This window comes from Calypte anna, chromosome 13 (genome assembly GCF_003957555.1).
Source record: "Calypte anna isolate BGI_N300 chromosome 13, bCalAnn1_v1.p, whole genome shotgun sequence".
Classification (NCBI taxonomy): domain Eukaryota; kingdom Metazoa; phylum Chordata; class Aves; order Apodiformes; family Trochilidae; genus Calypte; species Calypte anna.
The window spans coordinates 9,367,574-9,389,472 of NC_044259.1; the positions used below are offsets into that span (position 1 = coordinate 9,367,574).

The 21,899-nt window shown below is 46.4% G+C and overlaps 1 protein-coding gene across 2 annotated transcripts in view; it reads right to left on the reverse strand.

Moving 5' to 3' along the window:
- Window positions 1-5,318: 5,318 nt before the first annotated feature.
- Window positions 5,319-21,899, reverse strand: part of NSD1 (nuclear receptor binding SET domain protein 1) — a 54,466-nt gene continuing 37,885 nt past the window's right edge. For both annotated transcript variants that reach the window (XM_030459028.1, XM_030459030.1), the window contains 10 exons: window positions 21,367-21,546; window positions 20,888-21,044; window positions 20,406-20,611; window positions 20,178-20,290; window positions 17,411-17,680; window positions 16,200-16,316; window positions 15,141-15,282; window positions 14,581-14,687; window positions 11,303-11,507; window positions 5,319-7,945 (listed from right to left, as the gene is read on the reverse strand). In XM_030459028.1, the coding sequence (XP_030314888.1) occupies window positions 5,610-7,945; window positions 11,303-11,507; window positions 14,581-14,687; window positions 15,141-15,282; window positions 16,200-16,316; window positions 17,411-17,680; window positions 20,178-20,290; window positions 20,406-20,611; window positions 20,888-21,044; window positions 21,367-21,546 (3,833 nt within the window). In that variant the 3' untranslated portion in view covers window positions 5,319-5,609. The remainder of the gene's footprint in view (window positions 7,946-11,302; window positions 11,508-14,580; window positions 14,688-15,140; window positions 15,283-16,199; window positions 16,317-17,410; window positions 17,681-20,177; window positions 20,291-20,405; window positions 20,612-20,887; window positions 21,045-21,366; window positions 21,547-21,899) is intronic.

Below are 21,899 nucleotides of genomic sequence, written 5' to 3' on the forward strand. Positions count from 1 at the left end.
CCCTCAGCTTCAAATATGCTCCACCATAAGCCTCCCGGTGCTGCTGCTTCTCCTTTTAACAAGTTCCCAGTGTCTAAAAAAATACACAAATCCCAGTTCCTTGAAGTTGACAATTTGGAAACATCGGGAAGGAAAAAAAAACAAAACAACAGAAACAAAAACCCAAGCAACAAAAAACCCAACTGAAACCAGCTCAGTACCAAAGGGACACACAGAACATGCAGTTAGCGGACACCTGTCTTGCTTCACGTAGCTCCACTCAATCCCAATGCCCACGGGGCCCACTGGCAGGCTGGTTTTAGTCTCAAAGCCATCACAAATCAAAGGAACCAAGTAACGTCTCGTTCTGTTTGTCACACACGCTGAAGCCCAGCCCCAGCTAACACGGGATGGGGATTCAGCCGGCAAACAAACCTCCAGCCTGTGGGCTAGGAGCTGCCTGGAGTCCAGCCCTACTGTGCTAAGCTGCCGAACAGTTTTACAATAGCACCACAATAGCCCAAGTGCTTAGCCAAGGGCAAACTGATTAAAACTTTACCTTGAAATAGGACATAGCAACACCCATTTCTCAGATTTCTCTAAGAGGTAGATTCAGTGCTGTAGGGACTGTCCATCACCGCCACTTCTCTAGCCCAAGCTCATGCATGCTGTCCTGCTGCACCAGACTTGGCTTTGATTGCTTTTGGAGGACCCAGAGCAGGAATCTTGCCCTTTCCCACCTCCTGCTGAGCAAAGGCATTGCCAGCCTGCAAAGCAGAGATTCCTGGCAAGCAGCAGAGCAGTGTCCAGCATCCCATCTCCCAGACTCTGGGAGCCCCCAGCACTCATCAGCCTGGCTGAGTTGCTGCAGGAGGCACAGTTTTGGCTGCAAATGCTGTCCTTGGCGTTATCACTGTCACAGGGGAGTAATTAGCACAGAAGCCCGGGCAATCAAACACAGAGTGAGCCCTTGCCAGACCACCTGTGCTTTGAGAGAAGCTGCACAGTTTGCCACTTTGCTTGAACACTTAATAGCTGGCAAAGGCTGAAAGCCTCATTTAGGGCAAAGCACATTACAAGCAGGTTACAACTACGGATATTACAAACATCAAGCAAATCAGAAGTTAAGGCTGAAATTAAAAATACACAGAAGGTGTTGAAGGTCTGAGGTTTCCCATACTCCCTCCTGCCCTGTTGCAATGCTGGCTGTGGCATCCAGGCAGGAACAGTGCATGATCACACTCAGGTTAAACCCCTGCTGAGATGCATCAGGGCGCGGGCTGCTTTTTCTTTCTTTTATTCTGTGAAACTGAGCTGGAACTGTTCCTAGTAGCACCCTTGATCACCATTGTCTCACCTCAGTTACTGTCCTTTTGATTCAACCATCTCTTTTAAAGACCACACCTTCAAGCCTAAGCCTTCACCTGAAGCTCCCCCTTCACCTGGAGAGTTTGTGCATTGAAGTGAATCTGGTTCTTGTGATTTATTTTTGTTGTCATTAAATAGGAAAAGTCTTAACTTGAGAACAGTAATAAAGCAAGCTACAAGATAGTCAGTATCTAAAGATGTGCACTGGGGAGTTTCTCTCCTACAGTGGTCACTTTTCTGATAGATTCAGCAGAGCCCGGTATGACAGTGGGCGCCAGCCCAGCAAGCTGGTGCAGATGGGAGCCAGGCAGAATGGTGGCCAGTACAGACCAACTCCCTGGACACACCATTACCTCTCATCAGAGCTCTCCATCACTAAAGGTCAACTGGGACTCTCCTGCCATGGCAACCCACTCCCTGCTGGAGGCTACAGCCAGTGACCCCAGCCCACTGCTCTGAGCAGGAGCAGCCAGACCATCCTGACAGCATGGATGTTCACCAGCAAAGCAGTTGTATGGGAACAAATCCTTCATCTTCATCAGAATTGGAAAGGGGGAATCATTCCTAGAAGTGGGAACAAGTTCATAATTGTGAGAGGTTCCCATAAGCCTTCCTAGGTCATCAGGAAAAGGGACACAGTTTTGAGCAGAAACTTGATTCTGCATACAAAAATCTCCACAACACTGATTTGACAAGTCACCTCTTGTCCACCTTGGATTAAATTACACCTGATCAGATCTCTTCAACACAGTAAAAACTCAGCATGGCCTCAACCATGGCAGAGCTGGCCACCCTCAAGCCCAGTAAAAGTGCTCAGGAAGGCCAGAGCAAAGCTGCAGCAACTTCTCTCCTGCCAGGGGTATGTAATACCTGCTGCTTCTACATTAAAAACAAGTGATTCAAGCTGGCTTAAGCTTGAAGGCAGCAATGAACTGCAGAAAATTAACCCAACTGTGTTGGTACAGACCTCCCCCCCCCCCTCCTCCAAGACAGTGCTACCAGCTACCAACAGCCAGAAACTCAAGTGCTGAAGAAGCCCCTGGTTTTTTTTGTGAGGACTGTGTTTCCCAGAGCTGTTTCCTATCCCTCACCACCAATGAAGACAGGCTGGGCAGGGCTAGGGCTGCCAGGGACCTATCTCCACACCTGGTCAGGCCTTACCTGCCTTGCTGTGGTGATGCAGCACACAGCCAGCCACTCCTAACAGCAACTACTCCCTCTGCAAGCCTCACATTTTTCTGTAAAGCTCTCCTGGTCTGACTAAGCATCTTCCAGGGGCCCAAGGAGGGCAAGGAGGGAAGAGCCGCGTTGCTTCGCCTACACTGAAATCAACTTTCCAGCACATAGCTGGAAGGTAGCAATTCAGAAATCTGGGTTTTCATAAAAAGGCATAAAGGAGACAAGAAGAGAGGTGGCGTATGGTCAGATGCAAGGAATAAGGCTGTGGGTTTCAATGCCATGCAACAGTTCAGTCCACGGTCACTGTTTAAAACAAGCCTTTGGGTGAAAGCAGCTGCATAAAGGCTGCTGCTGCCATAAGCCTCTCTATGTGAGCACGTGATTTATAGAAGTGATGTTTTTCAAACCTGCACTTAATGAGAACTCAGTGAGAACTTCTCCATTTTACAGATTTAAAAAAGCCTGCACCAAAAATATTCACAGTTTATTTTTCATGAAACAAGTAACTAGTTAACACATGACAATGCAAAGCAGAGGTGGACAGAGCAGTGCAGATACCTTTCTGGTTACAGCTGTAGCTGGCTGGGTGGCTGGCACGCAGGTAACCCTACTTACACAATCTACATGACTAAGTCCAGCTCATGGGAAGGCCTATAAATGTAAATTAATGATATTTTTTTTCCTTCTCATACATGATAAATACTTAATATACTGAAACTCATTACCATTTTAATTTATTTTGTTTTAAAAAGTTAATGAATGCCCTTAGATTCTCTCTCTCAATGGCTCTGAGGTCCTGATTCCCTTTGTGCAGGAGTCATGTAGAAACACAAGCTGCTTGCATTTCCCAGTTTCAGCAGCAAGCAGGAACTGACCTGCCAGTCTTCCCCAGCATAAAACAACATTAAAGAGTAAGTTTCCATGAGCCATAAAGCTTTTCAAAGTTGCTAGCTATTCTACAAAGGATCTGAAATGACTTGGACTAGAGAAGAGATGCACTGTAGCACAGGAAACATCCCCTTGTGCCCAGCACACCCAGCCTTTACAGCAGGACATTGTCTTGGGGTGCATCAGGGAAGGAGAATGGATCAGGGTTAGTTTAAGTGCAAGTGTCTGTCTCCCTTCATAGAAAACTTCAAAGCTCATGACTGTCTGCTCTGGGAACAGCAGGCACTTGCAAACTGGTGGGAATAACAATCTGCTCCCATGTTGGAGGGAGGTCAGCCAGGGAGGGACCCAAGGATCTGCTGGGAAGGAGAAGGATACACTGGAGTTGTGCAAGGGTCTGGTGGTGAGCATGGAGATCCGAGGCTGCAGCACCCGGATTGACAGAGCTTAGGCAAACCACAGAGGTAAATGTGATGTAAGAGTGGGAAAGTGTGCTGTTCAACAGCACTTCCTTGGCAGGACACTGACCCCATCCAGCCCCCAGGCAGCATCCTCCCGTGATGCCCATCCTCCTCCTGCCTGTGACAGTGCTGGTGGTCACAAGATGCCACTCTGAAAGTTCCTGGGAATCTACTGCTTGCCCCAGGAGTATCATGGCCAAGCAAATTTCTGCCTCAACGTTTGAGTAAACAGCTTTCAACAGGCCTAGTTTGGACATCAGCCTGACAAACACCAGGTACTAAACATCTCCTTAACCATAAAAGAGAGAAGAGGAAAAAAGCCAGCCAGCTGCTGGAGCTCACCATGTTCCAGTGTGAAAACTACTATTCAGTTGGAAGGACACACACACACGCACATACATATACACGCACAACAACACAGTCCAGTTAATTCAAGTCTCCTTTGGTTGTAAAAGAGTAAAGCCAGAAGCTACCCAAGGGAAAGGTGTTGAGATGGGTCCCGATACAGCTATGGCACCTTTGCCTCCAGGCTGCCAAAGGTACAGGCATCACTTGCAGCTTGGAAGCAGATCCTGCTGCTGGGAAGACCAGGCATCATGTCTGAGGCAAAAGACTGCTGAGCCTGCTGGCTCATGGTGATGACAGAAGTCAAGAGACTGGATGGAAACTTGAAAGGAGCACCACCACCTTGCCAGTGTGGTGCTCAGCACCTTGGGGAAATCCACCCTGTCCTACTCTGCTACTGATGCTTCCATAAGTCACAATGTTTTCTAATCATAGAATCACAGAAAGGAAGGGTTGGAAGGGACCCTGAAACATCATCTAGTGCAATCCCCCTGCCAAAGCAGGGTCACCTATAGCAGGTCACATAGGAATGCATCCAGGTAATGCAGGGAACACTGAGTGTCCTGTCCTACAGGATTAAGATGAAAGAATGAAAAAAATGCCAGATGGCTTCTTTCAAGTTCCCTCTCTTCCCTGACCTTCTTCAGATTCCCTGTTTCTCAGGCTTGGCCAGTTTCAGCCTTGTCCAAAGGAGCCTGAATAGATATTACCAATTGCTGGAGAAAACTGCACTGAGCAAGAGCAGTAGGATTCTCTCCCAGCTTGGCAGGAGAGGATACCTGTCCTTCAGTGATCCACACACACAGCATGTCCCAGGAAATCCACAGACAAACCTCACAAAGTAACAACCTGCAGGGACAGAGACCTGGGCATATGACAGCCCCCTTCCCTGTTTCCATAGAGCCCAGCAAAGGGCATACACCTGACTGCTCACTGCCTGATCCCTGAAACACCTCCAGTCCCAGGGCAGCCTGACTGACTTGCTTCCTCTAAAAACAGTAAGAAGAGCGACATCCCTAGCCATACCTGGGAACCCACCTATAAATCAGACCTAGAGCTCAAACACGCTGGATCAGTAATGTGACCATTTCAATGGAATTGGAGATTTTTACCCAGAGTGGACTCTTTATTTCAGCTTTACCATTTGTAAAAGGAAGAGGAAAAGGTCATGGATGCTCTCTCCCTTCAACTGGGCCACACTCAGATTTAAGTGAATGTCCTTGCTTATGTCATGAGAGAATATGGATGGGATGTGCATGGGTTAGGGGCTGGGCTCAGGGAAGTGAATAAAAAAAACAAAACAAAACAAACAAACAAAAAAAAAAACCCCAAAGATTCACCCTCCCTAAACATTAAAAGACTGAAACCTGCCTCCCATATTCACCAACCTCACTTTGGCTCTGAGTCAGCCAACTCATGACAGACAGAATCCTGGTTACAGGCTAGCACTGTGTTTTGTTCAGGCAAAGGGTCCTGCCCCTGAGGAGCCTGTGCTTTTCCACTCAGCCAAGAAATCTGGTCAAGTGTCTGAACGTTCGTGACAATCCACTCCATCTGCTCCGGGGGCACAGGTGCTTCCCTGGCTGGCCGAGGAATCTGCTCAAACACACACAATCTCTCTGATTTCCAAGGGTTTTGCTCTGCAGGGGCTGAGGCCACTTCCCAGCTGGGCTGAAGGGTTGGCTCTGGTAGTTTCTCTGCTGTTCGGGGAGGCTGCTCTGCAGGTGTCAGGGCTTTTGCAGTGGGCCAGTGGGTTTGCTCATGCACCTGCAGTTTCTCCATAGGCCAAGGTACCTGTCCGACATGCGTCACCGCCTTCCCCGCAGACCAAGAGATTTGCTCCCCAGCTAACATGGTCCTCTCTTTCTGCTGGGGACTCAGCTCCATGGCTGGGGTTCCTCTCTCCACTGGCTGAGCATTCTGGTCGACGGGCCGCAGCGCCTTCTCCGACAGCAACAGCCTTGGAGCAGACGATGCTGGAGGTTTGTCCAAGGCTTGAGGCCGGGGAGCCACAGCAGCAGCCAGCTTGTCCGACACCTGCGGCCACGGGGCTGTCAGAGTGGGAGGCCTCTCCAAAAGCTGAGGCCGGGCTGCCCCAGAGCCCGCAGCCTTCTCTGGAGACAGGATCCTCAGGGCCCCAGGCTCAGCAGCCTTCTCTGCAGGCAGAGCCCGCAGTGCCCCGGGGCCAAGTGCCTTCTGTGTCAGTGGGATCCGCAGGGCCCCCGAGCCCATAGCCTTCTCCACAGGCAGGATATGCACCGACCGGGAGCTGGGAGCCTTCTCCAGAGGCAGCGGCCGTGGTGCCCCTAAGCTGGGAGCCTTCTCCATGGGCAGGATCCGTGGCATTCCCGAGGCAGGAGCCTTCTCCAGGGGCAAGGGATGTGGCACCCCAGAGCTGGGAGCCTTCTCCATGGGTGAAACCTGTACTGTCCCAGAGAAGGAAGTTCCTGGAGATGGGAGCTGTGGCAAAGCCAATCCAGGAGCCTTCTCCATGGGCAGGATCCGTGAGACTGGGGAGGCATGGACATTTTCAATGGGCAGGGGCCACAGTGCCTCAGGGTCGGAAGCTATCTCCGATGCTGGGACCTGTGGTGCCACGGAGCCAGAAGCCTTTTCCACAGCCTGAAGCTGGAGACTCTGGGAAGAATCTTTGTCCAATGGCTGAGGCTGATCATCTGCAGGAAGCTCATCCACCATCTGGGACTGCAGGGTCCCTGCTCTGACAAGAAGCCTGTCTGATAGTGGAGAATGCAGGCATTTCATGGAGAACTCAGACAGCAGCTCAGGCTCCTGGGTCCTGGTGTCAATGAGAGACTTGTCCAATAACTCCAACACCCCAGGGGTGGCAGGAGGTTCATCTGACAGCTGGAGCTGCAGGGCATCATCAGGAACAAACAACTCATCTGATGACTGTGGAGTTCCCGGGGGAGATTTGCTGGGCAGGTCAGGCTGTGAGGCATCACCAGAGGACTCGTCCAGTGGCCATAGCACAGCGTTGTTGGGAGGTTTGTCAGGCTGCTGAGGTCTCAGAGCTACAATAATGGGTTGCTTCTCTGACTGCAGCCTGAGGGACAGGGCAGCCTGGGGCTTGTCCGACGGCTCCAGGCGGAGTGAGAGGGTGGTGGGAGGTTTGTCCGAAGGCTGCAGCCGGAGCGAGAGGGTGGTGGGGGGTTTGCTGGATGGCTTCAGCCTTAGTGACAAGGTGGTGGGGGGTTTATTTGATGGTGGCAGTCTCAGTGCCAGGGTGGCAGGTGGTTTGTCTGGTGGAGGCAGCCTAAGGGCCAGGGTGGTTGGGGGCTTGTTTGATGGCTGCACCCTCAGGGCTACAGTGGTGGGGGGCTTGTCTGATGATGGCAGCCTCAACGCTAGGGTAGCAGGGGGCTTTTCTGGTGACTCCAGTTTGAGGGCCACAGACTGAGGTAGGCTGTCCAGAGGCTGAACGCTCAGGTCTGTGTCTGTGTCTGCAGGTGGCTGCTCTGATGGCTGGGTCTCCTCGTCACTAGCCAGGGCTCCTATGGGAGGCACATACTCACGGATTTCTCCTGGCTCTAAAGGGTTTGGCCCGCAGGGATCATGCTCTGTGCAGGATAAACGTCCATCCAGCTTGGAGATGAAGAGCATGCCTTCCCGGTGCTGCTTGCAGAAGGACCTGGGGCACATCTCACAGAAAGAAGCTGCTTCCTTACTACACACATCACACTGATGCCACGGGCACTCCCATTTTCCTGCAGCACAGACACAAGAGAAAAGACATACCTTAGGAGTGGTACAAAGGGATGAGACAAGGCCTAGTACAAAGAGAGTTCAAGGGAGAATGTAATACTCCCAACACAACTTTGTGTCCTCCTCAAGTTTCTGCTGTAGCTCCCAGACTTGACAGGCAGTTGAGGGGAACCTGCATTCTTGGAAGCAACCAGGAAATGAAAATCATGATGAACACAAGCAACACCAGACCATCTGGCTCCAGCATGACACTAACTGATAAAGGTGCCTAGAGAAGAGCAGACACCTCTAACCTGCACATCTCTGTGGCTCTGATTTCCACAGATAACACTGATATCTGTGTATCATACACCCAACAGATTTTTTCAGTAGATGCTTCAGGTTCACCTAAGTCTTTGTTAATTTTGAGCCATGACCTCCCTTCCTGTTTATTAGAAAGAAGAAGTGAGAGCACAGTGATCACAAGGGAGTAAGTTTCTATTGTCTCTGTACCCAAAGGCATCTTCCTTAACCTTCTGTGAATGTTCATGATAAAAATATCCCTGATCACAAAACCAAGATATTCCCTGAGGAGCTCTGTGTCCACACTGAATCTATTCACCATCAGTATCAACACCATCACAGTGGAAAAAGACAATACTACAGTTCAGAGATTTGATTTTTTTTTTCCACTTGTTAATGACACCACTGGTTCAGACCCCTGCTCACCCAGCCCAGGCTGCTGTGTCTCTAGTAAATGCTTCTCACCAGTTCATGGACACCATGAACATCAGTGCTCCCCCACACCCCCCCTGCTCCCTGCCCTGCTGCAGAGAAGCTCCCTGCAGAGCAGCCCTCACACAGGAGCCACAGGCCAGCACAAATGACAATGCAGGGCAGCACTTGGAGGCTCCTGTTCCACTCTCAAATTATGTGTTGCTTTTCTGGTTCTCCTCCAATTTTTTAGCATAATTTTCAGAGTGGGGGTGTTTACACTTCACGTGTTTTTCCTTCTTCCAGGCCCACACTGCTGCAGCACAGAGGCTGTTTGTTGCTGCTACCCCCTCCACCATCAACAACCCAGAGAGCCACACTCAAACACCCACTCCGGCCACCAGAAAGACTATGGGACTGTTATTATAGAGGTAATTTTTATAGGTGGAAAGTAAAATAAGTAAAAACCTGCTAGTATGCTGCAGGAAGGATAGCTGCTATCAAACAACTCTAACAGTCTTTGACAGGATAAAAGGCCTAATGAATAAGCAGCTTCTCCAGAGACAGCCTGGAGCACAGGAGCTCTCAAAAGTAAGATCACACAATTAGCCACATGCAAACAAGCAGGAAATTCCAATTACTTAACAGCAATGGCCATGGCAGGAAGAAAACATCTGAAGTAAAAACTGCTGAACCTTCAATATCCTGTATGATACCCTAAGGAGTGGGCTACAAAAATAATAACTTATATATGAAAATAGTAAAATGGCTACAACTGGCTGAAAGTCATTCTCAAAAAAAACCCCAGCTACTAATGGTCTACTTCTGGCAAACTGAGGAGGTGTATCCAATGACATCCTTCTGAAGTCTGTTTTAGTCTGTATTTGAATTTAAATTTCTGGAAGCAGAAGAGTAAATTCACTTACAGAAACAGGTAGATAAAATCAAGTCTATGAGGAACTGCAAAAATGTGGAGAGGCTCAGAATTTGAACTGGACTGATGCTGCTGCACCAACTAAGTGCAATTAAATAAAGACCACTGCAAAGCAGGACTACAGAAGAAAAATCTGTATGTGAAAAGGATCAAGATGAAATGCAAGGATGGTAGCACAAATCACAAACGTCATATAAATACAAATTAGTTTTGCAAAACAAGTAAAATCTCACTTCCTGAAAAATTTTATGTAAAACACAAAATACAATTATTCTGTTCTGTTGATGTTAGCAAGGCTTCAGCGGCCGTATTGTTAAAAAGCTCTTATTACAACTGTTTTAAATATGTGTAGGCAAGTGGGACAGAACCCAGAGCAAAAGGAGAATAATTATTTTAGAAAATCATAGATGTAATGACAGGCCAAGAAAGGGCTAAGGAGATAACAGTCTTTCAGTGTGCATAAAAAATAGGTATTGGAAATAACCTTTGTTGTTTTTTTTTAAAGTCAGGCTGTTAGGAGAAACTTTTCAAATGGAAAGCAGGGGAACAGGCTAAATGCTGCCTTCTCCTTCATTAGGAAAAGCTGTCAGGATATTACAGTGCCCTGCCTTAGCACACAAAAAGAAAAGTGACTTTAATTGCTCCCTCATCCTGAATGATGAAAATGTTCAGAAAATACTCTACAAAGCTGCACAGAGAATTTCTAATCATTTTAATGCTTACAGCGTTGAATCAAAAGGTTTACAGCCCTGTAGAAAACTACTTCAATGTAGCTGCTTTTATTAACCAAATGTATTATCTTTGCAAAAAACCCTAAATTAGGTTTGACGAGTTATTTTTCTTAAAAAGCTTGTCATCTAGAATTGCTGATAATGATACCATTTAATTTCTTTGTTCACTTGATCCCGCATCAGTTTTTCCATCCTCCTGGCCTGGCAAACATTGGGCTACTTGACCTACCACGACTAAGGTCAGATTTCTTCCCTTTCTGACCACTGGTTAAACCTGAAAACTCATTAAAAGTTCTCAGGAACTTTTCTAGTAGCCAAGTCAAACAAAAACAACAGAGCAAACACTCCCCTCAAACAGCTCTGTAAACATTTTCAAACACAACTTAAATCTTTTCTCTTAATAGATATTACTTTACACCTGAGCTGCCACCAAACTAGGAACTGTTTTACCACTCACACATAGAGCCTATTTCTTCCTCTGCACAAAACTAGAGGTACTTCTAAAATATTCTCTTCTTTTTATTTCCAATTTCAACACAAAACAAGATATACTTCAGTGCTGTTCTCTTCCCTAACTATGAGCTCATGGATATTCAGACATCCAGCATATTTTCTCTAACTCCTCTTTTTCATCAGCGCTTTTTCCTCACCATTCGACTCAACTGTCTTCAATTTTGGGAAAAAAAGCCAATCTGAGGAACAAATATCTCAGCTATTGTTGGCAGTGTCCTTTGCAGGGCCCCAAGGATGGGGTCAGCTCAGGAACACCATTTCTTAGTCAAGAACCAGTTCCCCCTTCAGCAATCAATTCAGCTCTTTGCAGTCACAGTGAGGTGGCAAACCAGGGTTTTGTCAAGTGGGCCCCAAAATCTGTTCAAGTGAGAGAGATCTCTCTAAATTTTAAGATGCTGTGAAGTGAAGGCAAGTGAGAAGCACCTGGGACACTTCAAGCAAGCACCTCAAGACGACACAAGAAGAGCTCAGTTGTGTGGAGCACTGACCTGCTGGTCTTTTGGTAAGGTTGAGGCAGTCTGCGTGGTACACCTTGGGGCAGCCTGGCTTCTTACAAGAAACAAGCTGCCCTCCATCCCCACAGCTGAAACACTCATCCTCTCGCTCCTTCATCACCTCCGCCTGTGACCTGCGCTTTATCTGTGGCCGCCTCTTTAGCTTCTTGGACTTCTCCTCGCTGAGGGCAGGTTGACTCTGCAGGTGAGATAACATCAGTTAACGCAGGTCTCTCCCCCTTCCATCTGTCCCCTTCCTACTACAGGGGTGGTAACTGCAAACCCTGCAATTGAAGACCCCACTACCTGAAATGCATGTCACATCTCTAGTGGTTATGGATATCTGGCCATTATTTACTATAGTAAAAATTTCAGGTTTTGTTTTGTTTTGTTTTTTTTAAAAAAGTCTGGAAGCCCTGCATGAAAGCCAGGTTAAACAGGTGATATATGCAAGATAAGGAGCCAGGCGCTGCCTGGCATCACTAAGCTTGTGCCACCTCTGACAGATTCTTCAGGTCCCCAAAGCAGTCAGGTCTCCTTTCACCTGTGACTCTCCTGAGAAGTCTCTTCCAGGCCTTCCAGCACTTCTTGAAGTTCCTTGCACTTCTCTTCATTTTTCTGTCTGAATTTATCTGTAATCAGTTTAGACCTACTCATTCTTGTGTTAACATTTCTCTTGTTCTAGTTTTTCTCCTTCCCTGAAGTAACCATCAGGACACATTATCCTCCTCAGAAACCAAACAATTTTCAGTCTGCACCCTCTAACTTCCTAATGGATTTTTTCTGCCCCTATTGAGTTTATTTGTCTCAGACACATATTGCAGAATCCCTCAAGCTACTTCTGATGATGCCTCACAGGCTGTGTACAAGGACATATTTCTCCAAAAGAATGAGAAATTCCCCCTAAAGAATCACCCACAGTTGCCTCTTTCACAGCTGTGTCACCACAGCAGCTCAGTCCTGCAGCATCTGAACTTCAGAAGGACTCCTTCTCAACCGTGGCTGAGAAGCAGATTTGATTCTGCAATTACCCTCCAGGTGTGTACTCTGGCACACTGAGTGACTGAGCTCCGGCCCCTCAGCACATATACTCAGTTATTCATTTCCAATTGCCCCATCCTCTCGTCCTCCCACACCGATAGCACCCTACATCAATGTGTGATCAGCACAGTTCAACAAGCTCTACCGAAATAACCACTGCTGGTACAAAGGTTGGCATCAAATTGGCTTCAGTGCTCTCTTCTCTAGCCTACAGCTTCAGCCAGTGCTGCTGTCCCCTTCAAGCCAGGTCCTGGGACCACACCTGCCCCTTATGCATGGATCCTGCCCAGGCTAAGCCTCCCATTGTACTCACACCAGGACAGTGTCCCTACCAAGGCACTATCAGTTCAGCTTATCTAAACCAATGTGAGCTAATTTAATGCCATTTCCCACCTATCTGTGTGACCAAATGTGTGTTCTCCATGCAGAACACCTCTGCATGCCACGATGATGCCTATGAATTTTTGCATTCTTTATTCTGCATAATGTTTGTAAATTTCTTTTATTCCTTTACTATCAAGATTAAAACCAAAAAACTCTGCAACCCTTTGTCTCCAGATCTACAATTTCAGGATTCAGGTGGCCATCCAGATGCCCTGCCACCAGGGAGTTACAGTTCCTGATTGTTTCTTTCTCCTTCACATGTGGAAATTTCTGTTTTCATCCATACCATCATTCCTCTTAACAATGGGAACAAATAAGGCTTTTCTTATCACTGAAAATGCAGACAGTGAATCACTCCACATAAACTATTCCACCTATTCTCAGCGTCTAGTACCTCGGGCCATCTAATTACAAAGAACAAGAAAAACCTTTCAAAGGTAATTTGAATGTCTAAGCAAGGTCTAACAGCTGCACTAAACGATTCCCACTTACTCACACAGCAGTACAATAGAATCCCAAGCATTCTTCCACACTCCCAGTTATAAAGGTCCCTTTTAAAAGTGAACTTGAGTAAAATCAGGGAAGTTTTACCTTTCTGTATCTTCAGGAAGCTTAAAAATGCATCTATCATGGGATGAATTTGAAAAAAAAAACCAACCCCAAAACCACACCTAACCAAAACCTATTGTTCCTTAGCTCAAATCATCAAGATAGAAGGAGTTGCCTCAGGCATCAAGATTGAACATTATTGCCAACTAAAGGGCACCTGTCTCTGATTTCCATCATGCAACCTACAATTTCAGGGCAAACAGTCAAGCCACGTGAAATACAGAAGCAGCATAAAATCAATTGAACATTAAATTGCATCCCAGAAAAGAACTAAATACACCAGATGTGTAATTCACCTCATCTGTCAACTTCTGAAAACATCAAATTTTATTTGTATTGCAATTTTTTGGCAGAACTAAGCTTTCTGGAGATTTCACAAAAATCTTTCCCATATACTGATGGGGATTAACAATAGCACTGTTGAAGGTTTTAACCCTTTGTTGTGGGAAAGCAATCACCAGTATCCACATGCCAGAGCAGAGGGATTTCAGACTGATTTGGTGAAGCTCTTGAAACAAACCGACACAGATTTAGCTGGTGCCAGCAGGAACTTGGCCAACTGCTTCTCAGATTTCCTTTTCCCAGTGAGAACTAGCTCACACAAGAGGCAATTGAAATCAATTCCTATTACTGCAACACTGCAGTTAAAAAACAAAGCTTCCTAAATCAGTTCTAAATGCTAGTGATTCTTCTACTAAGGAAAATAGTTTATTATTGTCTTATGTGTAAACTTTGGTTGCTTAACCGAAGGAAAAAACCCAAGAATTTTCTTATTGCAGTAAAGACAGTGATGCAAAAGCCTTCTGACTCTAAAGTAACTCCAGTGGGAAGGAATGCAAGTTTCCTGGCCTTCCTTCCATGCACATTCACAATTTACTCAGGCTTTTACTTTGGGAAATGGGCTGAGCTGTGGTTTCCTTGTTATCTGATGGAAGTGTTCCCCAGGCTTGTCCTTTCAAACTCTAATGCAATGGAAATTACAACGATAACAAGCAGAAAATTAAAATAAAAATCTTGGTGTAAAACAGTTTCCTGTCATTACTTACAGCCGCTCTAATAAATGAGGTCTAAGATATGCTCTCTTAAAACAGAAACTTGAATATTCAACTCAATTCAGGGAGTGTTCTCATGGCCACATTGAAACACTGACTACACTTCCTGAGACGTCTGCAACAAATGATACACATCTATGCAAAGAGGTGCTTTGGAATAACAAAAGCTTAAAGGAGGAATCCTACCTTTGGCCGAACTCCTAGGAAGCCACTGCAATTTGGAGCACCACATTTACAAACGGTCTTTCCATTTCCCAAACACTCCAGATTGTAATTGAAAGTCAGCTCAGTCCCTGGCACAAAAACAGATCAAAACCAAGCAAGCTGTAAGGAACTAAGGAGCAGAAAGTTGTAAGGAACTATGGAGCAGTGCTGCTGACACAAAAGGACTTCTGAAATACAACACAAACGACTGTCACAGCTACACAAGGATACCAGCCATTCATCTCCCCATAGATCTGTGTGGCTTGAAAATGCAGTGGGCACCCCACACTCCTACCATATACTACAACCAGAAAGGGCATTCGACTCCGTGCTGCAGCCTGCATAGTTCCATCTCAGAGCCTTGTAAACTGTAACCAGGAACCTCCATTTACACCACGGATGTTTCATTATGCAGCGCTGCAAATTCTCAGGAATGGTTATGTTAGAACAAAAAATAACTATCTTTCCGGGTAGCTGTAAACCCTCCCCTTGCCTTAAGGAAACTGCTTTTACCAGCAGGTACTGACAGTGGGATTCCTTACCAGCTTTGATATTTACAATTGCGAAGAGCCCGACCCGAGTATCACCATTCACACACCATTTCTGAGTCTCACAGTTTGGCTGGCAGCAATGGTTCATGAATCGAGCGTAATTGCCCTTAGGCCCAGCATCAATTATTCGATCCTGGAAAAACAAAGCAAACAAAAACCTTGTTATTTCCTGCTCAAGCAGTTGCAGCCCAGGTAGCAGTATACCACAGAAACATTAATCAGTAGTGAAAAGTATGAAAAAGGAGGAGTTTGATGCCCCTGTGCAATATCATCTTCTTCAAAGACACACAAGGCTCCCAAACAGCCAGGAAAGCCCTACTGATGCACTCTGGGCAGTCAGTTCTGCTGCAGCAGCAGTACTGAATAAACACTATACCAGCACACTTCCAAGACAGTGCTTGTGGTTCCAGATTCTGGCTTCTGCTTAAAAGCAGAATACCAGTTCCTATTTCTTGTATACAAAAGTATAGAAGAAAAACAGGAACAATATGCAATGCGTAACGTACGCTTCTGTACAGCACATCACCATTTGTTGGACCACACTGGAGAGGGCAGCTGCAACTGAGATTGGTTATTTAATGATGAGGGATATAAGAACACTTGGCTTTGGCCCTGCTCCCACCCATCAGCCAGATAAGAACAAGGTATAGTCAGTGTGAACTTACAGCAAGAGAGGGGAGAGACAGACAGTGTCATTGTCACCATGACCCACACTCGACAGCTTCTTCCCATGCCTGGTTTCATGGTTTCTTTCTAATCTTTCCAAGGTTGAGTAACTAAGTGTGGAAAGCAGCTGACAAAAACTACTCACCTCTGAAAGACAGGAGCTCACACCCACAACCTGGCCTCCAGGACCCCCTGAGGAGTCTGTGGGTGTAGCAAACTCCAAGCCTCTACTTAGATATGCAAGACCTGGGATGTGAACTTAAATGAAGATCTTGCTGTGCTTGATACTTTTATATCTGAGGGCAAATCACTTGCTGGAGAAGACCACTATCACTACTTCCTTGAAATCATTTTACTTCTGGAAGAGAAATTCCTTCCACGTACCTTATCCAGTGTCAACATGTAGAAATTGGTGATGTCGTGCTCCTGAGCATAGCGGATTCGGGCTCGGCACTCCTCTTCATCAATGAGCTCCCCAACATATTCATTAACAAATTCACCCTGCCAGAGAGAAAACAACAAGCTGGTGAGACAAAATCTCTCTAAGATGGAGGAACATCCATCTTTATGCTAAAACTTAGTTCTAGTTTCCTTTGGAAAAACCCTTTCTCTGAAAAGAAAAAATCTTCCTCTGCGTCCTGCAGCCAGTTTGACCTATGAACTTCACCCAGAGCCCCAAGTCATGCATCTTGCTTACATCTCAGCTGTACTTCAAACCTCAAAGGGAACCCCAGCTCTGCTCCAACGAGGCCAATAGGTGCTTCCATTACATGAGTTTTGCAATTTCCAGACTGTCTGCTGAAAGTGAAACGTAACAGGCCCATGGAATGGCAGACAGATCCTTCAACCTGTATCATAGCAGGCAGCAAAACCTAAGCAGGATACAGACATTTCTCCTCCTGCTATCAAGCTCTTCCTCATGGCATATTGTCCCTACTCCTTTTTCAAACATCCTTCTCCTATTATGCTAACTTTCCTCTATTTCACTTCCCTCTTTTATAACTTTGGGGCTCGCTTTAACATTCTTCTTTCTTCATTCAGCACAGACTTCTATCCACTGCACCTACTATTCTCTGGATTAAAAAAAATACATATAAAAGAGATTTAGGCCCAGATAGTAGTTTCACTAATAATAACAGACATCTCCAAGACATTACCCTTTTGTAAGAGCCAAGCCCTGGTTTCAGTTTCTGATATAAAATTCTCATGCTGGTAAAGCCTGTCTGTGCAAGAATAGGGGGAAGGTATAATCACTGTTCCCCATAAGAAAATCCTAAGCACCATCTTCAGGACAGTGTTCTGATGAACCCGTAATACTCATTGTCAAGACAACCAGACAGACTGAGAAATCATTTTTCTTACCCTGTGGGACATCAACATGCAAACCATTTTCTTAGTTAGCTGAGCCAAAACATTCCTGTCAGGACTGTAAAAGTTAAATTCATCCATTTCTTTCCTAAATGGCATTCTAAAGCAACAGGTCTTCTTCAAATTACTAAGGAGAGCAATTTTTCAAATCTATTGAAACCAGCACTGAGCAAGAGAGAAGCGACAAGAGAAAAATTACATACAGAAAAATATAAACAGAAATGTACCTTTCTGATGTCTGTTTTAGCTTGCAAGCCCCAGCCTCGTGCCAGCGTGCGGAAGATCTGTACCTCGGGATATTGCCTCTTGGAGAAGCACTGGTTCTGGCAGCGCTCCCCAGCGGGGCAGACCAGGGGGTGGCACTCATAGAGCAGCATGCGGTTGATGCATTCAGAGTCCAGGCCACAGGGGTTTTCATCTGTTGGCTTGCAGTTGCAACGTGGTATCTCAGACAAGTCTGCAGTGAAGATCTGCACCTTACCCACTGGCCGGTTCACCTTGAATGCAGATGAAGGACGTTACCTCTTAAGAACAGGTCATTATGATGGTCACTTCTACACTCAACCCCTGCCTAAGAGCCAACAGGTGCAAGCTAGTTATATCAAGGGGCAGAAGAATACAAGTAAAGGCATGTATGTACCTCTGGGCACACTGTTTCAAGAAGTATACTGTCAAGATGAAAGAGCTAGGGAGGATGCAGGTCCCCTATTAGCATCACCTGGTGCAGTGTGTGTTCTGTGACACTAAAGTGGGGAGAGGCTGCCAAGCATCCCCCTCCCATCACCACTGTGCCAACATCCAGCCCAGGTGGCCCAGCACTCACGCTGGGTGCACACCATACCCATGACTAACACCAAACCATTTTCTGTGAGAAACAGTATCTTCTCTGGTCTCTGAGTATGAGGTTCTTTTTCCTTACAGCCCTGTTTTTTGCATCTGTTACCTTCGAGGTGTTTTGTGCTCTGAGCTGTCACTGTGAGAACAAGGCTTGTGTGCCCAGGACATAGTACTAGCTACACACTAGGCTACAAGCAGTTAGCTCCCTATACAACTGTCCTGCAGATGTAAATGAGATAGAAACCAGACAAGGCTGGGATTGGAAGGCCCAAAGAGGAGCTCAGAGTTAAGCCAAGGAGCTCTCTAAAAACTGCTCCAGAAGAAGGCAGAGCGCGCAGCACCAGGTGGAGAAGCGACTGGCGTGTCTGTGGCACGAGCAGAGTCCTTGGGTTTTGGTTAAAGGCAGTGAACGCTGAAAGGCAGGCAACAGAGAGTCAGGACTTTGGAGAGAGACACTGAGAAGCAGCTCCTTGCTATTCTTTGCCCCAGTGAGAAATAGCATCAGCTCCCTTTCCTCTCCCAGAACAAGAAATTAGGGGATCATTTAGCAAAATTATTCCAGACCCCATGTAACTTACCTAGTCCCACCTTATGTAACAGCAAAGCTTCCATGCTGACCTAGTCTTCCTCCTGCAGAAATTCCTGGGTAATCTCTTCAACAGTCTCCCCTCCCTTCCAGTACTGCCTCCCACCTCCAACTGTCCTTCCTACTCATCTTCTCCTCTGTTGCTTCCCATCTCTTATTCTTAGCTATGACCATTAACCTTGCTAGGAGTGGCAAGACTCATAGGCTTAGGTCTACCACAAGGCAGAAAGAGGTGCCCTCGCTGGCTCTGGCATTGCCACTCCAAGCAACCATGGTATCTGAAGATACCCACATGCCCAGCTCACCTGCTCTATTCTCCGAGGCACTGGTATAAAACCAGCTCCAAACCAGGGATTCTTGGACTAGCCACAACCCCGATGCAATGAAGGATCCCAAGTGTATTTTGCAGCAGCCTCTCACCTTGGCACTCCATAGGATGGACCCAGAGGCACTGATCTCCTAGAAGGCCAGGACAGGTGCAGACACAGCCAGCTTCAGATATTCCACCCTGAAGCCTTCTCCAGTTCACTGTATGCTCCTGTAAACTGCTTTGCTTTCACAGAGACAAACAACTTGCACCCAGACCTCAAGAAAAGCTGCCATGGCTAATGACCACGACTGTTATTTATATTAAAAGGATATTTCAATGGATCCAAATTGCTGCCCAAAGTTCCTTCATGTTCTGGCCAGAGACAGGCTTAAAAATACCCAATACAAAGCTGCTTGGCCAACACTGCTGCCACAGCATTCAAGATCTTTACACAGTACAGTAAATCACACAAGATATATCTGCCTGCCTAGAAATCCTAGCTAGAAACAAGAAGCACCAGCAATCAGTGAAGTTTTCATAGTTTACCACATGAAAAAGGGAAGGAACAGACACAGACAATGAAAAAAGAACAGAGTCCCTGAGTCACTGGGTTTCTGATCAGTCTGGACCTGCATCTTAAGCACATGCACCCACATCCTGTAGGACTTCTACTGCTGCTTCAATTCTCTCAAAATACAGTCCTTAAACAAAGAGTTCCTCAAAATTCACCAAAAAAGCCTCTTATTTAAGCATATACATCTGCTTTAATATTTCTGTTCAGTCACAAACTGATACAGAAAGTGATATAAAACAACAGCAGAGATGGGACAGGTTAGCATTCTCCCCAGAGCTCTGCTCCATCACACCACATCCTGACATTTCCTATCTCACACCACCTGGGATGCCTACCTTGCCATCAGTACTTGAGCATATCCCATATTACCAGCACACCCAGTAAGTTCCCAAGACAGAGAGACAATCCCTTCAGAACACATAACTGACATGGAACAGCTCGGAGATGTCCTGATTTGTTCCAGTAAATCCAAGTACCCCTATTATTGGTGTCCTGCTTCCATACAGAAATGATTCATGTAAGCACAGGGCTGTAAGGATGACTGAAGATGCCAAGAGAAGCAAAGTAACTATCAATGGCAGCTGAACACTGAAGCAGTAGAAATGTTTCTGTATACCTGTAAATCACCTGCACTGACAGCTCAAGACTTCTTTTCTGCACTTGTCCCCCTGTCCCACCTGCCCTCACCTTGATGTGTTTGTAGGGAGGAGGTTTCTTGTCATTTTTTTTGTCTTCCTGAAGTTGTCTCAGCTCTTTCTGTGCCTTCAACTCTTCAAATCTTACTGCAGCTTCCTGAAGAGCTATGTGAGAGAACAGAGTGCATTACAAGGAACTACCTCTGCTCTGACAGAGCTGGGCTGCCACTGTCTACCCATTGCTCATAGCTCCACAAGCAGCCCTCCCAGGACAAATTACCTTTCTTGTAGATGCCATCCACACCCTTCCCCATCTTGTCTTTGCTGCTGACATCACCTTCCATGTAAGGGAACACACGGGCCTGGTGGGTCCATAAGTAATCCTTGGAGCCGAAGAACAGCACTGGGAACTCACCGATGTCATGTTTCATTTTCTGGATGTTGACAGGAATTGTCCTAGGATGGCAAATCTCAGCTGGCCACCACCTACAAAACAGGGAAGGCAGATGAAACCTCAGGCTTCCCCACTTCCATCCACATCATAAGCATGCCACTGAATGGAGACATGGGGAAAAAGTGTGAAAGGGCTACCAGAAAGGCTGGTGGGAAGACAGGTGGCTACAGAAGCATGCACTTTACCAGCCACTACATGCTGGTCAGAGGCACAGTACACCCTGCAGAGAGGAGCAGCTTCTCAACTCAAGTCCCCATGACCACTATGTGAAGGAGAGACATGGACAAGTCTATTCTACCTTTACCTACCTGTAGCGCCCAACTTTCACCCAGACTACTTCCTTGTAGTGTGGCTTTTTGCCTGCCTTGCAATCATTACAATACCAGCTTCCCTCTGGCATCTCAATGTTTAGACACTCACGGTGAAATGCAGCCGGGCACGACTCGCAGCATAAAAGGCTGCCCCCTGAAAGGAAAAGGAGAAGGAATTCATCATGGTCACTGTGCAGAAGGCCTGGACCCCACACATCCAGATAGAAGCTGAGAAAAGGGTATGATGCTCTTCTGCAAATGCTTTTCAGCAGTTCATGTCCTGCTCATGCTGCAGAAAGAGCCCTTTTAAGAATCTAAAAAGAGCTCTATCCTGAATTTAAACGTGGATGGACAGGACCTGTTCTCTGCAGTTCTCACTGCCACACCCTGGATAGACAAAGCTTTTGCCTGCTCTCATTATTTCTTGTCAGGGTCTTGCTCAGTGACACAAGAGAATCCAGCACAGACCACCTCACCTTCTGAGCAGACAAAGCACCAGCTGACGTTGACGTGCTCGTGGTTGCGGCAGCCCCTCCGTGCAGTGAAGTGATTGGGGCAGATGATGCTGTTGGAGGCCAGGACCACGGACCCAGCAGCGAGGCAGAAGTCGTTGGAGTGGTACGCAACCGGACACCGCACGCAGCGCATCAAGCGACCTAGTGCCAGAACGGGCCAGAAACAGTGAACTTCTGAAGGAGGAGAACTTTTTGTTTCATCCCCAAACTGGTCTTTACTGACAGCCAAGCTCAAATCAAGACACTACAGGTAACCTCTGGAAATAGTAAACTGACCTTAAATTTGTATAGGTTATTCACCCATGTACTTGATTCCTATCAAATTGTTTATTCAACAAAAATATATAAAATTACATATATGTATATAACATACACAAAACCGTAATATTTAGAAGTGAGAAACCTCCTGCACACTCTGCAGGAATGGTTCAAGAGTTTACAGACTGAGACTGCTCCCTACCATACATAAATAATTAGTAAATTAGCTAAGCCAA